This window comes from Xiphophorus maculatus, chromosome 1, assembly GCF_002775205.1.
Source record: "Xiphophorus maculatus strain JP 163 A chromosome 1, X_maculatus-5.0-male, whole genome shotgun sequence".
Taxonomy (NCBI): domain Eukaryota; kingdom Metazoa; phylum Chordata; class Actinopteri; order Cyprinodontiformes; family Poeciliidae; genus Xiphophorus; species Xiphophorus maculatus.
The window spans coordinates 9,309,363-9,330,711 of record NC_036443.1 but is presented as its reverse complement, the minus strand read 5'-3'; the positions used below and the strand labels follow the sequence as shown (position 1 = coordinate 9,330,711).

At 37.9% G+C, this 21,349-nt stretch overlaps 1 protein-coding gene across 3 annotated transcripts in view; it reads right to left on the bottom strand.

Annotated features, from left to right (window-relative positions):
• Nucleotides 1–1,117: 1,117 nt before the first annotated feature.
• The window catches only part of mgll (monoglyceride lipase), a 39,386-nt gene continuing 19,154 nt past the window's right edge, over nt 1,118–21,349 (bottom strand). For all 3 annotated transcript variants that reach the window (XM_023329142.1, XM_023329146.1, XM_005814652.2), the window contains 4 exons: nt 14,172–14,282; nt 13,692–13,781; nt 10,239–10,454; nt 1,118–9,035 (listed from right to left, as the gene is read on the bottom strand). In XM_023329142.1, coding sequence (XP_023184910.1) covers nt 8,904–9,035; nt 10,239–10,454; nt 13,692–13,781; nt 14,172–14,282 — 549 coding nt within the window. In that variant the 3' untranslated portion in view covers nt 1,118–8,903. The remainder of the gene's footprint in view (nt 9,036–10,238; nt 10,455–13,691; nt 13,782–14,171; nt 14,283–21,349) is intronic.

The window sequence follows — 21,349 nt, the reverse complement described above, 5'->3', positions numbered from 1 at the left end:
CAATTTAGAAAGTAAAGCTTGTTCATAATATTGATGCAATACACCGAATAATGTATTTCAAACACTTATTTTTGTTCATTTAGATGATTATGGTTTACAGCTAATGAAACCTCAAAATTACTGTCTCAGAAGATTAAAATATTACATAAGATTGAAAATAAATATATATATGTATTTATGGCATTTTTTAATAATGACCTAAAGTCTTGGGGGAGGGAAAATGTCGATTTTTTATTTAACATACGTCTTTCAGTTTGCATATATGGAATGGGAAAACATCAGCATTTTTGTTGATATCCGAAAGTTTGATGATGTTTTAATTGCTAAAATTAGAGTTTAAGGAATCAAACCTAAAAAAAATCCCAGATATTTGTTTGGAATGTTAATGACTGAAGCAAAAAAAAAAAACAACAACAAAAAAGCCAATAATGATAAAAAAATGGAAAGCATAATGTTGACACAGGAGGGTGCAACATACTTACAAATAAAGATTGATCTGCATTGCTGTGAATCTTTGACATTCTGAAATATGAGTGATTATCCCCTCCAAAATTTCCAATTTCCAGAGAGCAGAATATAAAGAAACTGTAAGATCAGAAGTATTTCTAGTTTTATGACTGACCTTATGTGACACCATCTATGATTTTGGTTTGTAGTTATAAAGTATGATTATTTTAAATTATGTTACTCTTCCATTACCCTTCCACTGGCTAATACTATCTTAATATACATACAGTAGAAGCCCATATAGGGACAAGTGCTGCAAATTATCTCATGCTGTAAGCACCATGACACAGGCGTGGGACTGCTGCTTTATTCAGTTGGTCCATGTTATTGTGTGTCTGCTCTATAAAATAAGCTCAATAAATAAATAAAAATAAATATTAATTTTACTACTGCTTTTTTTGAAATGCGAACAAACCAGGATTTATATGCTGTGGAAAAATCTGCACCATGCAGGAGCTGGTTATCCTCATTAAACTAATTGTGGGTTTTTACTTTTTTGAGAAACATTTTCGTCTTTAAAATACGTTTTGACATGAAGTTAAGAAAAAATAACATTTAAACTCACACAAGATAGAGAATTGGACATTAAAAAAAGTCACACAGGGCAGTTAAACAGTCAAGTTTTTTATTTTAAAAGACAATGTGGACGTCGTGAACAGTCTAGCAATAAGTAGATTGACATTCAGAAGAATTTTCAGTGTTATTTTTTTTAAACCCATCTTATTTACAGTTACAAACTTTCAAATGATGAACACCCGACCAATGAAGTGATTTTATTATCTCCGTCAAAAGCAGATTTAATACCTGAATTTAAGTTGGATTACAGCTTGGAGGACATAGAAGAACACCAGCGCAGGAATATTGAAACCGTCCTTCAGTAACATTACAACATGTTAAGACAAATCAACACAGAAAATATACAAGGAAGACTTAACTATCCAATCCTCTGTGTTTTATTTCCCTACAAATACAATCTAATCTCTCCAGGCTTTGTATTACGTTGGGGACTTTCCCTTCATAGACACTTAAAATCCCTTAAGAGGAGCCAGAATGATTCATGGAGAGAGTTGCTCCAGATACACGTGCAAATTAACCAATCATTCAAAATAGTCACACTGATGGAAAACTATATTTAAAAATGTTATTTTAAGCTCCCACAAAAAACAACAACATAAAACCCCTGATTTATCTATTTTATACAATTTTGATCAATGCTTATGCATCAACTCAGTAATTTAGCTACTATAAGCCTTGGTAAACTCTAACAGTTTTCATCTAAAGTTTTTTTTTGGTATTAACATAAAATGGATTTGAACAGGTGTGTAACAAAGCTGGGAGGCATTTAAGTAGCGAAGTTCATCTTGTATCAAAAGGAGCAGAAGCAGTTTTTAATGTATGTCTGCTTCCTTGTTTGCACATTAATAAGGACTAATAGACATAAATTTAATGAGACTGATAAGAGGTACACAAGCAGGTGAACACGACAGTAGATGTCAGAAAGTGAGGAGCAACATGAATGTTAGCCTTCATGTATATTAAAATATCCTTATTGGACATGCACCAATCAGGTGTGAGCTAGCCAGTCCCCCATTATCAATGAGCCAATCAGGACAAACCATCTGATTCAAATGGTGCATTTCTAATTAGCTTATGGTTCAATGCAGGCAAAGATTTATAATGTGCACATTCATCAGCAATAAGCATAAACAACATAGATAAAACAACGTTTTACAATGCATGTATTGTCAGGAATAACTCGTAAATTGTGTTTTAAGAAATGTAATCAAAGGTTTTCTTTGTTTCTGATTAATGCTTAAGATTTTGGATGAGTTCCTTTCACTCTCAAAACTGCTGAATTGCATTTAATATTTGTTAAACATGACACCTTCGTAGCCACATTTTCTATTTTGAAGAGTAAGATCACCTTTAGATGTTTAGAACATGAAAATGAATTCAAAACTCTGTAAAATTATTTGGCAGTAGTTTCATTTCGCATCCAGCATCATCTAAAACATACTGGAGTAAATTCCTTACCGTATAAATCTCCTTAGAAAAGCATTGTTTGATTGCTGACTACATATACAACAGCTCTATAAGTGGAATAGGTGAACATCAGGATGTCTGAATAGGTTCTGGTATAAAACATGCATTGACATTGACATTGTGTAACTAGTACATACATGCCAATACATGAAGTTGTTTGTTAATAGTACTCTACACGAGACAAATAAAAAATAGCTAAAATACAATACAATTGTCATTTTTGTGTGTTATAAATACAAAGCTATTGTACAATAATTGTACAAGGTTTCTTAACAACAGCAAGATTTGAACAGGAGTTCTAAAATTTGTTGTTATGCACCCATTACGTCTTTCAAGACACTAAACTACACTGATTAATTACTTTTATTTACTTGTTTTTAGCATTCGCAGCAAATTGGAGAAGACCTGTTCAAATCTTGCTGACAGCTTAAGCACAGCAACATGATCACCATAAAGGGATAGTTCAGAATTTTTGAGATGAGGTTCTGTTGAAACCCCCCTCCCAAAAAACAAAACAAAAAAAACAAAAACCGGAGGGATCCAGACTAAACAAAATATCTGCCTTTTAAAACAACTGTCAAATACATCACATGCTATGGTTATTTTAAAAACCTTTAGACCATTGACACATTACCAGGGTGTTTCATCTATGTAAAAAGCTGAAGAATGTTTACACAGGAAATGGAGGTGTGCCCCCAATGTCACAATAGATACTGAATAGAAGAAGAAAGACTTCTGTTCCACTTTTTCTACTTTTATTTTTCAGAATAAAACTTAACAGCAACTTGTAGGTGTCTTTCATTTGAACAGGCCAAAAGAAAAACAAAACATTAAGATTTATTTTATTTTAATGTGACGTAAAACAGATAAGGAAAAGCAGTGGCCAGTATTGTCAAACCTTTGCTGAGAGCGAGTGCAAAGGTTCCCTCTGCATTTGTCCATTCCAGCATTTCTGCTTGATGTGTCCACATTATGGACATTATAGGACCTGACTGATTACTATAATTAACCATTTATGCTACTTTGCATTTCTTTCAGTCATTTGACCAGAAATGCTTCACGTGTTCTCTAAATGTGTGTCATACCGGAAGATAATTAGTGGCACACTCCCCCCCCAACCTCCATCACCCGTAGACCCATGGTAAGTAACAAAATTTCCAATATTTTAATGAAACTACTGGGTACTCACATATTTGAAAATCATTGTTGATCTGAAGCTGAAAGAGTTTCTCAAATGTTTGCTATTAAAAGTTTTTTTTTTTTTTTTTTTTTTTTTTTTACAAATAATGGTCAATTATTATTTTTGTTTTAGTCTGGAAAAGTTGTGATCTCGACAATAAGAAAGGTATATAAGCCCTACTTTCTTTCAAAACTGTACGATTATTATCATAATCAGATATTTTATCAGTGGAAAAAGATGCATGTTTGTGATCCTATTTACTGTGAATTAGAGTAAAAGCAAAAAACAAAAGAAAATCTGAGATAATATAAGATGAATCTATCCTATAGTTTACATTTTAAATTTAAATGTGTCTGTGTTCGTGAACTGATTGTGCTTGTGAGTCAAATTTCAACCATTCTTGAACTGTGGTCATATTATATCATTATAATATCTACAAAGAGCCCGCAGGCCACCCTTTGGACACCACTGGTTTAAAGACTCATAAAGACAGCAATTGAATGAACTTCTATGGCATTTTTGAGATGCTCTAAGATGGCAGAAATCTGCTTTGGCCTTGTTCCCTCTCAGAGAAACTGTTAGACTTAGCCTATATCACATACTTTAGACTTTAGACTTTATAAATCCCAAGAAGGTTTTATAAGATATCAGCAGCTTATAACCTTTGAATAGAACCTCACTCCAAAAAAAAAGGTACAAACTATCCCGTTAATGGAACACTTCATGGAGTCTCCTCAGAACAGATTAATCTCATTAAACTGTAGAAAGACTGGCCTCTGCCCCTTCACTCCTGTCATAAATAACAGCTCTTTTCATAGAAACAGTCCTAAAGTCGTAAAAAAAAAAAAAAAAAAACTCAAACAGAAACAGCGTCCCTATTGACAAACCAGCAGGCAGGATGAATCTGGCTTTGTTATAAAAAGCCACAGCCCAATTGGGATTCAGCTCTGTTCTGCCCCCTTTTTTCCCCTCCCCAGTTACTTAATATAGAGCGCCTGTCCGAAGTCGGGATCTGAACTGAACATTTTCACATGGCTGTCTCAGCGTGAGCAATTTGACCACAACACATGTCAGTGGACATGCGTTGTCTTTAAAATAAGTGAAGCCAGAGATTGTTGACTGTTGGGATGAACAGGAATGTAATCTATTGGGAAAGTGCTGGACTGTGTTTTATCACTATTTAACAGAGACATGGAATGTATGTGTAAAAAAATTAGACAAATGTATGAAGAAAAAAAAGGGAAATTCCAACCACACAATGTCCAAGGAAAGCTCCTCATTTGACACAAATGGTGTATAATCCCTGCTGTTTAGGATTCAGCGCATGCAGCTCTTATTATTCACTGCGAGCTGATGATGCTTTAGTCTCTTATCTCAACACTCACACAAAAAGGGAATCCTCAGAGCAGCAAATGGACAACAAGCCTCGAGACCCTCTAGTCTGCCACAAAATTAATGAGGATATTTATTTTTACTGAGTGATTTCGCAGGAGAGAGAGAGAGGGGGAAAAAAGAAGAATCAGAAAGCGCTGCCATGGTTACGGTTGGCTTCTTTCCTCGCTTTTTCCTCTCGTTGCATCCCGGTTTCTCTCTCTACCATCAAAGCAAACAACAGGCAGTAATATCCACCCCCCTGGTCTGACAGGTAGAGCTTCTCCTTTTTTATTCTAAATTTTGCTGCAAACTGAGGTCATTGTGCTGATGCTGTGCAGCAGGGGAGCCATTAGGAGTTTGAATACAACTGGGGACTGGGCAGCCTTTGTGTGCTGCTGGATCTGCTGCAACCTAATCAGGAGGAGATTGTGTTTGAAGTGTGAACGGTTCTGGTTGGGGGTTAAAAGGGCTGACTCCCCCTGAGAATCAGGAATGCATTACGTTTCTGTCTATATCTGCACAGAGGGTGATGCAGGTTGAGGGTAAATCTTCTGTGTGATGTGATAATAAATGCTATTACTTCAAATTTGACATTTTTTTTTCCTGAGCTGTCGATCACACACAAAACAGACAATCATCTGTGGAAGAGAAATTTTAGGATGCTCACTTGGACACTGTGTGGTATGATCCAGCACTAAGCTGAGCTAAACCTTTCAGGTTTACCAGAGTTGTACATTTTACAGGACAAAAAGAGCGCTCTAAGGCAAAAACAAAATCTCCACAATGCATCCTCGCAGCCTGTTGCTGCCGAGATAGTTCCCTGCATGTGACGGTGTGGGTGTCCGTGGACAACATGTCTGAATCTGTGACAGAGCAAAGGCGTACGTGATGGACAGAACAAAGAGCAATCGTTAGCATTCGTAGCCAAAAAAAAAAAAAAGGAGAGGAAGATGAAAGATGAAACAAAAACGCCAGACCCAGCGCACAGTGAAACGCGGTGCGACCAGAGGAGACGGAAAGTTGGAAAGACGTGTAGAACCCAGAGATTCCTCTCATTGTATCACTTCAGCTGGGATCCCCCTGGTGACGGCACATGTGAAGCGCATTTGAAACAAAAGAACTGCTGCTGCAGATAAACATGACAGCAAGTCATCACCATGTTCCCCACACCTCCTGCACGAGTGTCTGTGAACTCTGCGTGATTCATTTAAACTCACCCAACACTAATAATTACAATTCTTCTAAAAAGGCGCATATAACAAGTTGGTTGAATACCAACAATGAGCTAACTGTGATCCTGATGTTGGGGCCCTGACTTCTAAAATGTTTTCTCATTGTGAACGCTTCAAAGCAACAGGTAGCGACAGCGGCTAATTACAGGACGGTACGGCGCAGTGTGTGCCTGCTTAGCTTACAATTAAAGAATAAAAAAAGTCAATGTTAAAATGTTTTAATCAAAAATAAAAGCTGGTGTGACATGATTGCTTAGATGTTTAAAGCCAAGGTTGACTTCAGGGGAGATACACTGCTGTTTGGGGGGGGAACAGAATGAAAGAGGTGACAGCTGCTTCTGCTACTCCTTCAACTGTAGCTTTCTATAAAGAAGTCCATTTTAGAATAATTGTAGTAATTATTTCTATCTAGCATTCAAACTCAGAATAAGACAGCTATTCCAAAGCGTTCTACTTTAAAACAAGGTTTTATATTAACTTCTGATATGTAACTATATTTATACACTTAAAGTGAATTTTTTTTTTAAAGTAGCAAGAAGAAAGTGTTATTAAAAGGGGAAAAATGTCCCATACGCAGTGGTTTTTTACATGGTATTTAGGGTGTGTGTGTGCATGGTTGTTTGTCCAGTCTGTCTTTGTGTTGCCCTGCGACGGACTGGCGACCTCTCCAGGGTGAAACCCCGCCTCTCGCCCGGAACGTTAGCTGGAGATAGACACCAGCACCTCCCGACCCCACTAGGGACAAGGGCATTAGAAAATGGATGGATGGATGGTATTTAGGGGACAAACATGTAACAAATGGTGTCCAAGTTAGATTAGACAAACATTGAACTTTGTGCTTGACATGGAAAATGCCTCCTGTGGAGGCACTGCACATTACCGAGAACATGCGTATTCACAGGGAAACATGGTGGTGGCAACATTATGCTTCGGGGCTGATATTTCCAGCAGCGACGGAGAAACTAGGCAAAGTTGATGGGAAGAGTGTGGAGCTATAGACAGGGTCAACCTGGAATAAAACCTTTTATAGACAGCAAAAGACCTGAGACTGAGCCAGAGGTTCACCTTCCAACAGAACAACTAACCATGTAGAGCCAGAGCTGCAGCGTAATGGTTCACATCAAAGTATGTTCATGTGTTAGAATAGCCCAGTCAAAGTCGAGACCTAAATCCAACTAAGAATCTATCTGAGGGAAGACTTGAACTGACGATCATTTATGGCCACCATCTGACTGAACTTGAGCTATACTGCCTACAAGAATGTGCAAAAATTGTCATGTGCAAAGCTGGCAGCGACCTCAAAAGATCTGCTCTGCAATTACACAAAAGGTGCTTCAACAGAGTATTGACCGTTCAGATTTGTTCAACTTCCCACTTAGCCGCTACTTTGTGTTGTTCTATCACACAGAAATCCAACAGAATACGTTTCGGTTTGTGCTTGACAAAATCTGACTAAATTCAAGGGTATGATTCGTTTTGTGAGACAGTGGAGCTTCCCCCGAGAGAACCATGTTAATTCCTTTCACAGCTGTGAGGTATTCCCTATTCAGCAAACAGATGCTACATGAACCACTAACAGTGAAGTCAACCGTGGCCTTAAAGGGGTCAAAACATTTGACCTTTGACCTCTTAGTATGAGGCCCCATCTGCAGAGAAAGTCACAACAGCATCACCTGGTTAATTTGCCTCCTAGAAACGATTGTGCTCACGACTCTGTCATTGAAAGCACTCATTTATTTAAAAAAAGGTAAACAGTGCCATATATAAAATGTCTTCAAATCTATTAGCTAAAAACAAAAAACATGTCTGAATCTTCTTTATTGAAGAAGCATTGATTTTGAGCTGTTTATTAGAGCTTCTGTCTTCAGACCAAAGAAAACATATGAAAGAAGTCAAGAAAAGATAGGATTTCTTATGAATATAAAGTGAACTCAGAAAGATTTATGGCGTTTGTATTGGAATATTGGAGAAACCAGTTATTAACAGTTTGAGGTGACCTTAGCCATCCCCCCTAGCAGAGATCAGACAGCAACTTGACCTTTTGATGTATTGCAGATTGAGGGACGGAAAAGCAAGTGCTATTTCTTCGGATCACGCAAGGTGTTACATTTGATATTAGTATCTAAAAGATCAATTCAGTAACTAATACAGGATAATGTCATTATTGCACTTAGAACCATAGCTTAATGTGATTTCAACTTCACTCGAGCAGCGCAGGAGACCAGGAGATGATGACAAAACCAACACACCCACTGGCTGGACCGCATGAGGCACATCCCTGATTGTAGATTCTGCTAAGAATTTTTTATTTTTGCTGAGTTTCTAGGATCAGAGTTTGTGATGGCATCATCTTCTTAAAGAAGATGGGAAATGATGTTAGTAAACCCTTCAGACAGAAAACACGATGTCAGATCAGTGAGCTCAAACACCTCCCTTGGACAGGAAAGAAGTGTTGCGCCTCACATGGCTTCGGGAAAGGATGTACGCCTGGTGGGATAAGGTTTGGGAGTCTCCTTGGAGCGCTGACTGAGTTCTTTTTTTATTATTTTTTATGTTGGAGAGGAGATCTACGAGCCTTGCTGCGGTGGCGTCGATGCTGGAGGGAGTCGGTCTGTGATCCAGCTCGTCACGTCCTTCAGCACAGTCTCGGCCACTTCAGGGAGGTCATGATGGAGAGCGTGGTATCCTCCTTCAAAGATCTGGGAAAACATTTGGCCACGTCAGAGAGATGATATGCATAAAAACCCTCTGACAACTGTTATTGTTAAGGAAAACCGAACATTTTCTAATATGACAGCCATTTGATGAGCACTAAATCTAAATCAAAGCATGATTTAGATTTAGGTGTAAGGAGTAGAACAATTTCAGGGTACGTTTTGGTGAGAAAACTTGAATATTTTAAAAACCTTGTGCTGTATATGTGTGGACTGGATGTCTGGAGGTTCTTAGAAACCTTGACATGATCAGAAATAGCTTTCACCCTCACAAAAACTTCAATTTACAAACCTTCAGTCTAATGCAGAAATAATTGTTTTAGTCACAAAAATGCAGAGTTAGAAGTCATCATTTAACTAGATTTGATGCCATGGAGTCAGACTTGAAATTTAACAGGTAATCTATTACTAAGTCAAACTATTACACCCTAAAATAGACATTTTGTGGTAAAACAAAAACACAGAAAAATTCATACAAGCTTTTATTTTAGCAGAAGCCTGTCTGATTGTTTCAATTGTGCCTTTAAATGTCATTGTAAATACATAAATATGGCAGCTGCAGTAGATCCTGAATGAACTGCAGCTAATCAAAATCAGAAAGAAGTCATTATATTTGACCAGTCCTGAAATTGCTGTGCTCGCTCCTGTTTGTAAAATGAACAGAATTTAAAATCTTGGTGATGGTCTATAACGGCACAGCATGAATGGATTTTAGAGATGCTGGCGAAGTATAAATCATGTTCCTTCAGTGTTCCCAGGACCAAAACTAAACACGGGGGAGGCAGACTTTATTTTTTACTCTCCTCAGCTCAGGAACAAACTCTCAGTTCATAAACTGTTATTTCCTGTAGATCAGGACCAAAACATTCATTTTTTCTGTGTCTTTCTTCTAAAGGTCAAATACTGTTTAATCAGTTAGTTTATGTCATTTCTCATCTGTTCATTTGTTCAAATTTGAGTTTTTTTCTTTTTATGCAATTTTGAAATGAACAGTTCTTTTAGTATGTCTTGTCATAAATGTGATTTTTATTACTCCTGTGCTGTTGATCTTCCTGCATAGGACTTTGAATTACATTATCTTTGAACAATGCTGTGCAAATAAACCTATCACACTTTGCTCAGCTAAAAATATCATGTCACATGTTTTTCTCAAAAAAAGGGATCGCCTCTGTGAGAACTCACACATACCGTTAGTTTTTTATCCGAACTTGCAGCTTTCTCATACATCATCTTAGAGCCTCGGATGTCACAGAGCTTGTCAGCGTCGCCGTGGAGGAGCAGGAAGGGCCAGCTGATGGATGGGATCGCCCTCTCGATCCTCTCGGCCGCCGCCATCAGCTGGATGCCAAACGACACCCGTAACCTGCCATGGTAGTTCAGCTCATCATTGTCATATGCCTCAACCTGACGGGAGACATCCATACAAAAGAGTTATGAGCAGAAAGGACAGTGTTGGGCGGACTCCGTAACATTGATTTTGCAGCATTCCTCCATGCTTTGATATCAAGCAAGGTTTTAGAACAACAAAATAAATCCCACAGGGCATAAAAATAAACCCAAAAGCACAGAATAGGATTTGACATTTATGAAACACAATGTAAACATAACCTCTAAACCAACAACTCATCTACACAGTATGTTTTTGATTTAGTTATGTTTTATGAAATCTTTTTTTTTCTCTTGCTCTTATTGTCTATGCATTTTTTTCCCCCCCAACACAGATTTATGGTTTGTTTTTCTTGGACCCTGGTGATGTTTTGATTCGTGTCAGTGAAGCAGCTGTTTGCAGGCCGGCTACTGGAGCAGATAGCCTGACTAACATCAGATTGTTGGAGTCCCAGTGTTACTACTTAAACAGCACGACAACAAAAACCTATCATATTCCATGTGACTTTGAAACTACTGCGTTTAGAGGGTGATTCTCACAGTTGTCATAAATTGCAGTTGAGAGGTGGTGAGGTAGACGCGGTAGATCCAGGTATGGAGAGTAAACGATGGTTTAATGATGAACAAACACAATAATCCAGGCAGCACAGGTGAGCAGAGGCAAGGAGCTCAAATACTGGTAGCAACTGGTACAATAGACACAACTGCAGGTAGAATAGACGTTAGACGAGGACCCGGCAAGGAAACAGGGAACACAGGTGAGATTGGATACACAAGGGGTAATCAGGGAACACGAGACACAGCTGGGAGTAATCAAGGGCAGACGAGACAACAGGAACTAAATAGAACACAGAAACCTAAATTAATACACAGAAAACTCAAATCCTCACAACAGTTTTGCGATCAATTTCGAAATACAGGAAAAAACATATTACAATATTTTAGAAGTAACGTATTCTGTCTTTGCATAAAGTAATTAAATGATGACACCCTGAAAGTATACAGTGTTTATAGTTTGTTTGTTTTAATTTGTTATTGTCACCTGAGAAACATCATTTCAATATTAATTGTGGTTATTTTTTGCCTTTCTGTTTTGGTCTCTCTTTAAAAAAAATGTTGAATTAATTTTTTAATAAATGTTAAACTCTGCAAGTCACAGCCATAGTACTTTTATTGTTTTGTCTTTCAAAACATTTTTTCACACCAATCAACTCAGACAGCTACATAACATCATTTAAAATAGTTGCATGTTTTATAACACAAGTGTCCAAAGCAATTCCTTATTTTGCGCCCCATTTTATTACCTAAGCTGTTGTTTGCCATGACTTTTTCTGAGTCCGTTTTTAAACAAAGCATCCATATTTGTAAAGTAAATATTTTTGAAGTTCATAATGAGTGGTTTTGTGGGAGGAGATGTGGCTATAAAAGATGAATACTAAAAGAAACCCATAAAAGGCAGAAAATCCCATGGAGTGAAAAATTGAAAATCAAGAAAAGAGAGTTTATCCTATATTATTCCCTGCAATGGACACACCCTACACTGTATTTCATATATGCTATCTAATACACAAACGTGTTTCTGAGTACACACAGCTGTGACTAAGTGTAACCGAAACAGTTTAAATATGTCAAAGGTGATCAAATAAACAATACGTGTAAGAAGATCTGTGAGTCAACAAGTCTAATTCTACAGCTTCTGTCAAACTACATATTTAAGGACAAAACGTTTGTTTTTGTCATAGGTCTTCGGTTTTGTGTGTTTTCGTTTGTGGCTTTGTTATGGTTTATTTGTGATGAGTAATTTTTGCATTATTACTTCTTTCTGGTGGGTCTGTTCTTATTAGTTATTCTGACCCGTATTGTTTAAATCCACTCTAGACAGGCAAAAAAATTAACTTAAACCAATAATAACTTTATTTTAGGTTATACAAACATTTAGAAGAGATGAGAAAAAGAAATATACAATTTTAATACTATATTGAAGAACTCCTGATTTAAATTTTTCCCTCTTCACAAACACTTTTTTTTCCATTTAACTTGCCCCATTTTCGGAGGTTTTCAGTATTCAACATTTTCAGTGTTCCCCACATGATAGACAGAATGTAACTGCGTGCTTTCTGCAGATTTATTTCTTGCATCTCACACGAGAGGTGCTTGTTTTACTCTCATCTCATTCCAAAAACTTGCAGCTGCTTCACCCTTTGACCTGTATATTACAGCTAATACAGGAGTCCAGTGTACGCATTCAAGGCAGTTAGATCCAGTGGTTTCTATTTTTCTTGAAAGACACGTCTCCCCTCCAAGTTAGTCATGTTGAGGATTATCTTCTCCATGAGTGGGGATGCAAAGATTCAACATCATCAGATCTTGCGACAGCAAATCTAGTAGGACCAGGAGTCATTTTGATGACATTAGAAGACGACAATCTACCTCGGATTTGGTGTGGTGATGTTGACCGTTTTAGTTTACCATCTGACCCGCAACATCATCTTTGTATACAAACTGTGTGCAGACATTTGACACAGCAGTTCATGACGTTAGATGCGAAAACGTCACATTTCATGGAAAGAAATGAAAGTGTAACCTGCACTACATTGTGTGTGAATTGTGAGACAGTTATTTTTTGTTTTTAAGCATATGCACTGACTGATGGCACCTTTTAAATTTCGTTGTCCTTGTGACAATGACAATAAAGATTTATCTTATCTTATCTTATCTTACTTTGATCAACACAAAAATTTAAATGGGTCACATTGACCCAAACCATAATACAAAGGTTAAAGCCACCTATTGTTGAACTCAAAAACTTCCTCTGTCTTATTACAGGAAGTGGAAATAGCAGGATGTGTGGCTACTGAGATACATGCGCATGTAAAGTTTCACAAACTTGCGTGAAGGCGTGGTTTCACAGGTGTGTGAACGTGACAGCATGCTTGTATCTGGCTTCCTCGTGATTAAGCTGCAGCTACTTTAAATGTGACACAAAGTAAATACACTTTGTTTGTAGTTGCCAAACAGGTGCGGTCTTCATCCTGGGATTGTTCAAAAATTGCTCAACTTCACATGAATGTACACCACTGGACACATTTTCCCATGAGACACACACACACACACACACACACACACACACACACACACACACACACACACACACACACACACACACACACACACACACACCAACCACTTGATAATTCAGATACATCAACAGAGCATACCTACTCAGATTCACGGCAACCAGTGTCTGTCTCTCACCTGCGTTTTGTCCCGTGAGATCCATTTGGACTCGATGGATCCCAGAGAGAGGCTCGGCAGCATGTGGTTCAGGAGCTTCGCCACGAAAACCTTTGGGGAGAAGGAGCCGGCTGAGATTTTTATTTTTTATTTTTTAGTTTGTTTTCACAATCTGACACCTTCGTCAGGAGAATCCTACTTTGTCTGAACATTTTCACAGTTCTCTTCACATCCGAGTGTTTTGCTATTTTAAGTTGGCATCAATTTAAAAGAAAACAAATCAAACAAAAGAAAAGATCATATTAAAACAAATATCTAGGAAACAACAGACCCTCTCTGTCCCATTAAAGATTTTGATTTAGCTGAAGTCTGGGTTTGAAAAGATGACACTGGTTGCAGGAACTGAAATTTGATTGTTGACAGAGGTAGGAAAGAAAAACATAAATAATAAAAAAAAGAAGTGCAGTTGTGATAATAAACACATAGACCACGAGGCAGTACCTTAAAGGGTGTTGCAGACTCTGGGTTCATCTGGACCATCGGGCTTATGAGAACCAGTCCAGTGAAATCATTGGGTCTTTCACAGGCAGTGAGGATGGAGATAGCGCCACCCTAAGGAGGAGTAAACGCCAGATAAAGTTTTAGTTTCACCTCATTTGTTTTTGTTGGAGTAGTAAGTGCTGGAACTTAAACATCTCTTCAGTTTAACTGTGACTATAAAGAACTGTGAAAAAAAATTTGGCTCCTCAAAGTTTCAAATCATCACACAAATTTTAATAATGTAAAGATTTGTAATTCACTGATTATCACATTCAAACTTTAAAACAAATTTAATGGTTCAGAATGAGACACCTGAACTAAAAACTTGTCTAAACTGAATGAGTGCTGACAAGAGGAAAATGAACTAAAATACACATAAATGTTTTTATGTAGTCAGTAGTTCACCAAGATTATCTGTAAGATAAAACGCCTGCATGTTGTGTTAATAACAGCTTATGTTGTATTACCATGCTATCATGAGTTGTGATATTAAAAGTGTAACGTACATGCTGTCCTCAGAGATGTGCTGGTCATATTAGCAAGTAACGTGGGTAAAAAACGTACAGATACTGAAAATACAGAAAAAAAGGAAAGAGCAACAGATAATAGATGTGAAGCTACGTGATACGGTTCAATATTATGATCTATCTGTCTATAACAAGTGATGGGGAGATTCTTTTTCCCTGTGACAGCAATGGGAAGGTTACACCAGAGAGGTTCTGATGCAACGAGCAGTGGGAAAAATACCAGTAGGTCAAGACCAACACAAAACAATCCATCTTTTGTTTATTTGGGTGTGAATTTCCACCCGCCTTCTCAGTAATCCACACACACACTGAGAGTGAAATGTGACTGAAAAGCCCTCAGGGCGAAACACGCACTGCTTCGCTGCTTCACATGAGAACAAGTCCACACTTTGACAGCTATGAAGACATTTCCTGTTTTTGATTTGAACCCTGTGATGTAGGTTGATGATACTTAGCAGCTCTGTGACCATCAGGGCTAAAATCAATTAGCCATGGATGACTTTGGTACAGTTCCTCTCCTTGTGTGCAACAAGTGGTGGAAACACACAGGCATCCTGCTTGGACAAATCTGTCTTCCTCTCTCTTTCTCTCTCTCTGGTTTTAGAAACTAATTGGCTTCATCTTTGTTTATCTGTCCACTGTTTGTCAGTTGTGTGAATATTCATCAGCTCAGGGCCAATGGCAGGTCCAATGCATGAAAAGAAGCAGCACCACAGGAAGACAGGCCATTTCCCACAGGAGAACATGTCCGCTCGCAAACACGCACATATCTTTTGGAAACGAGAAGCCTGTTTCTTCCATGTTTTGTTTCCTGTTATATCTTCCTGAATCCCCCCTCATATGGACAGTAAAACTTCCTTGTGTGAGAACAAACAAAGAAAATAAACATTTGCACAATGGCTGAATTATCACTCTACTTCAGGGTGAAAATTTATTCGGTTTTATTTAACACCCAACATATGTGATTCATCTAATATTTTTCAAGAAGAAAAAGTTGTATTTTCCCCAGAGGTTTGATACAGGTATAAATAAAGGCAGCACTAGAAGAAGGACTGAGACAGTGAAGCGTTTTCAAACACTGCCTACTGCTCACCTTCCACTCTCTTCCTCTAACACTTTGGGCAGTGAATGCTGGTAATGTCCCACTGCTCTGACACTCTGACTTAACCTGTACAAAAACTGCCTGATGAGCAAACATACATACAGTCTGCGTATTTCACAGCTTGATTACTCTAAATAGAGCAAGTAAACTGCTAATAGCTGAACAAGCTACATTTAGAAATGTACTTACATTATCATTTTTAAAAGTTCAGTAGCTATTGGAAACAGACAGAAGGTGGCCTGCACAAATTCATTAAATCTTTAATAAAAAAAAGGTTAAATCTACGAAACTGGAGAAAAGTTTTAACTAAAAATGTGCAAACTATTCTTTTGTTTGTGTTTATTTGCAAAAGTTCTTAGGTTAAGCTCACATATGAGAAATAGAAGCACATTTTAAAAAAGTATTTTCTCTACTGTTGCATTGCAGCAATAGGTTCATAGGTTGTAATCTTGGCCTGAGGTCTTTCTGTGCGGTGCTTACATGCGTGGGTTGTTTTCGCATGACTGCTGACCGGTCCAGCGTCACGCCCAATGACTACTGGAGATAGGCACCAGTTCAAGACTTCAAGAATGAGCAGGTTTAGAAGAGGGATGGATAGATGGATGCAAAAATGAAAAAGTATAAAAAATGCTAAAATGATGACATTACAAAAAGAGAAATGCCTATGCAATCAAAAGGACACTTGTATTTTAAGTTGAGAAAACAGAAAGTAAAATGCTGGGAAACACATCAGAACATCATGTAAGAACAAGCAAGAGAGAAATGTACAAGACAATAAGGAAAAATAACATGCTGGTACCCGGGATGCCAGGAAAGCCTGTTGTAAAAAGAGGAATCTTCTTTGCCACTCTTATCTCATTTTCTATTGTAGTTTTTCCTCTTTAAATAATAGATTTTTATGTATAATAGTAATAAAAAAGAAGCACAGAGCCGCAATAACAATTCCAGTAACCACGTTGGCAAGATGCTGAATGTCAGATACATACAGAGGAAAAGGATGAGCAAATAGACACTAAACAGTGATACGCCATTACATAAATAGTTGGCGCTTGGAAAGTTAGACAATTGAGCCAATTGTCAGAATTTCGGCTGCAGAGGGGAAAAAAGCTTTAGCTGGAGGGAGAAGAAGAAGCTTGGGCAATAGAAACATCCTGGAACGATCCTATGAGCTCATACAAAACAGCTGAAATTCCTTAGTGCCACCTCAAATGGGGAACATGCAGAGAGTTCACAGTGCTGAAGCTGAGGCTTGGGATATATATCTGAAATCTAGAGCTCTCCAGAGATTGATCACATAACAGACTAGAAATTTATGGTTCTAAAACAAGCTAAAACAAGATACGAAGTAAAACCCTAAACTACCGTTCCTCCAGTAAAGGACCACATATTTCTACCCATGCATCTGAACTGAGTAAATATCAAGGAGTGAGAAGCCTATCTGGATTCATACCCCATCAATTACTTTTGTCCAGGACCAAATCTCTAAAAAAAAATACAATCCTAATGGAATCCTTTATTGCGTTTTCCCTCAATTTGAACAAAAAGGGAAAGTGCTTCTGCAGTTGCTGGTTCTGGATCCTGCAATCTCCAGCACAATGTCAGCACACGTACTGGAGTCTACAGATGGCTCATTGTCTTGTAGTTTTTACGTCATTCAAGGCCTTTTTAAAACAGATTTGTGTACACACAGAGGAGCAGAGGAACAGGCTAATGGAAACAGGATGCATCGCTACAACACTGGGAAGCTGGAGAGTGAGGCCTGTGAAAACACGCTGACAAAACACGGATCATGGGCTTGGTTTCCGTAACACCCAGTCTGGGGTTTTGCTGCTTTTAAGGAAAACATAAAGAAGGACTGGAATGAAAATATAGTGAGGTGTTAGGAGGGTGAGGAATAATAAAAGAAGAAACTGATGGCTACAAGTTGGTGGATTAACAGTACAGACTGATGTGGCGGATATCTGCATAAAACTACAACACCCCCTTCCCCCCTTCAAACTATCAGATGAAAAACTAAGACAATGAGCAAACATAGAGAAATATCAGAGAAGAAGAAATGTAAAGATAAACAATAAGCATGGGGTGATACAGTCCTAAACTTAGTTCTGATTTTTAGACACTCTACTGCCTTCGTCCATGACCACACAGCAAGAGTATACATTTACAGGCCAAGTTTTATAGTACAAAAGAAAAAGCATCCTTAGATGTTCCTTTAAACAATGAGCTATGCAAGCCAAACCAATTCACATTAATCAAGTGATACTAAAAGCTTCTGAAGCTCAACTTACTGCAATAAACAAGTATTAATTTACAAAGAGCTAGAGGAAGAGGCCTAAGTGAAGAACAATTTGATTTTCAAACTCAGTAATTATAAGTAGCAAAATAAAAAAATCACATTTATTAAAAATGTTTTGCAGTTTCAGTCAAACTCAAAGGCAGTACAACGTTATGTACATAGAAATAGTCCGTTCATCCATCCATGGTGTTGGCTTTCTGGTTTTAGCCCCTTATCAAGTCTAGAGGACCCCAAAGCACTTCACACTACAGTGCAGTTAATGAGCCATTCATGCAGACACTCACACGCTGATGGTGGCAAGCTACTGGATAGTAGCCACAGCTGCCCTGGGGCAGTCTGACAGAAACAAGGCTGTCATGCACCGGCGTCACCGGGCCCTCTGACCCCCACTAGCAGGCAAGATGGGTGAAGTGTCTTGTCCAAAGACACATCGACATTGGCATTCGATCAGATTTTCCATCTGATCGAATGCCAAAATGGATCCAGGGCCTAAGACTCAATCCAGAAACCTTACAAAGGAGTTCTTTCAGCCTCTTCTATCCAGGATCTTATTCTTTTAGTCATAATCCATATCTCATGATTATGGGTGCATGGTAAGTAGATCAACCTGTAAATCAAGATTGTTGCTTTATGACTCAGATCATTCTTCATCATGACAGACCAAAATAAGAACAGCGTAAAGGATTCCATATTTAGCATATCTGTCTCTGTATCCTACCGTCACTCATCAACAAGACGACAAGACACCTGAACTTCTCTCTTCTCCAGAGTTCGAGGCGGAGACTGACCCACACTCTGGAGGGAAGAGTTTGCTTTGTTTATCCTGTGAACAACCATGGTTCTCATGGGTAATTTTCTTAAAATGCATCTTTATGTGTTAAGATTATATAAGGGCCAATGCAGGTTTTGTCTGCAATAGCCAATTGTTTTGAGACAAGATATTGAACAAACCTATACCCAAGAGAAGGAGACCTGATTATCTGGGCAACTTTGTTTGGAAAAAAATGCTTCAAACAATCAAAATGCTTGTTTGAAGCAAGCAAACAATCAAATGGGGATTGTTTGTTATGATATCTTTTGGACTGCTATCTAATTCATAATAATTGAGCTTCCAAAGAGATTCCAAAGAGAAATCTAGAAAAAGGATGTTACAATTAAAGATTCATTAAGACAGAGATCTCCTTTCAGGTACCCTTAGAAACTATGAAATAGGACAAGAAAAACAAAAACGCTGATACAAATAACCAGGCCAGTCTTGAAGTTAAGCTCTCAAAGTCCTAAATACCTTGAGGACTTGGAGAAGTTTGTTCTTGAAAGCGGATAACCCTTTCTTTAAATTGTAATCTTATGTTTAATTCTTCAAACAACTTGGTTCTAATTTCTCTGTAAAGCTCATTAAATCTACAATAAAATATTTATTTGTGTTGAGTTTTACTTATTTGTTGATGTACAATTAAGGCAAAGCTCCTTACTGAAGGGGGACAGTTCTTGAATGAGTTAGCAGTTCTTCTTTTTGCTCTGATTTATGTGGTTAACCTGGTTAAAGTGTTCCTGACTGACCTGAGCCTTTGTACTTTCTTACTCTATCAATCCCCTAACCCCATAAAAAATTTTATAAAGCATGACACTATGTCAAACACTCATAAAGTACAAGTACAGACTGTGAGTAGCTCATTAATCCAACAGAGACGAGTTCAATGAGATCCAACTTGACTCAGCCCACTAACACCGACAGTAATCATCCATTATGTAACTTATCTCTAATGTTTTTGTTCTATTTGTTTGTGCTCAGAGTTAGTGGGTCACGGAGCACAACAATGAGAGGCTGTGCTGTTTTGGTGCAGCTCTGTGAAACGCTCTGAGGCGATCACTTGAAAATAATTCAGTCGCTGCCCTTCAGACTTTTTCTATCACAGATTTATTTAATTGCCTTGTTTCATCAGTCACAAAACTCCACTAAACTCTTTTAACTCTCTGTTCTGAAATTTACACCCATCTACATTCCTTACACAGTTAACCTTACAAGGATTTAAAAACAGTGATCAGCTGAAAACCTTTTGACTCGTTTTCAAGCTTTAAAGCTAGCTAATGCATAAGCTACTGTTAACTTAAGGTTAAGCTAACGATTAGCTAACATATAACGCTCCAAAATATTGGACTTTGTTTATAGCTTATACCAGAACTCTTCACAGCTTTCTACATGGGAATGACCACATTGGATTCTGAACTCAGGATTCCTCACCGAGCTCTAAAGTTCCCAGTCTTGCCGTTTTTGCGACTGGGAACCAGTGACTTCTTTTTCCACTGCAGAAGGCACAGACTGGTATCACCAGCTCTATCTGGACCAGCTTTGTCATAAGCTTATGTTACTGTATTTGTAGAATTTTAGTGTTGCAGAGAGAGATCACTCTAATACATAAAAAACAATTTATTTTTATATACATATATAAAGTGTAAAGTGTATGTGTTATAAAAAAATTATCATACAAATACTTTCTGACATTACTTCTAAATCTAAAATTGGTATTGGATTGTTTGGGTCCCCAAATCTCTGATTGGTGCAAATCTAGCTGTGATATTGAAATAAATAAAGTGATTTGTGTGTTTAAATTGCCCACCTGTGCTGTGAACCTTCACATCAATCCAGAATACAGCAGACTGAGAATGTGCTGAAAAATGTGTTTCAGTATTTTAATTACATGGCATCCAAAGTGGCTCTCTGGCAGTGAAAAACCAAACACTGGATTATTTTACTGAAGAAGTCCTATAAGCGGTTTTAAAAGCAGTTTCATGCTTATATACAAGAACAATAAGATTGGAAAACAGGCCTGGGAGAGAAACTGGTGCTAACAAAGACAATAAAATTACTTAAAAAGCTACGTATATACTCCAGTGCAAATTAATGGAGTGACTGTTTGATGGAGCTTGAGCAGTTATTTCTCTGCTGCCATTTAATGCTACATTGCACAGTCTTGAACATAAAGTAACTCTAGTAACAGCAATAAACCTTTTCTAACTCAACACAGATGATACTAATCTCCCAATCCTTAATGTAAACTGTAGGTAATGGTGAACTACAACAGGCACTGGGAGGGTCGGTAAAATGACACTGTGCTGGATGTGAGAACAGTTTCTCTTTTCTGTTCCCTAGCAAAACCACACTGACATTTGGCAGGTCACGCAACCTGCGACTTGCTCTGTTAGGGGGTATTTT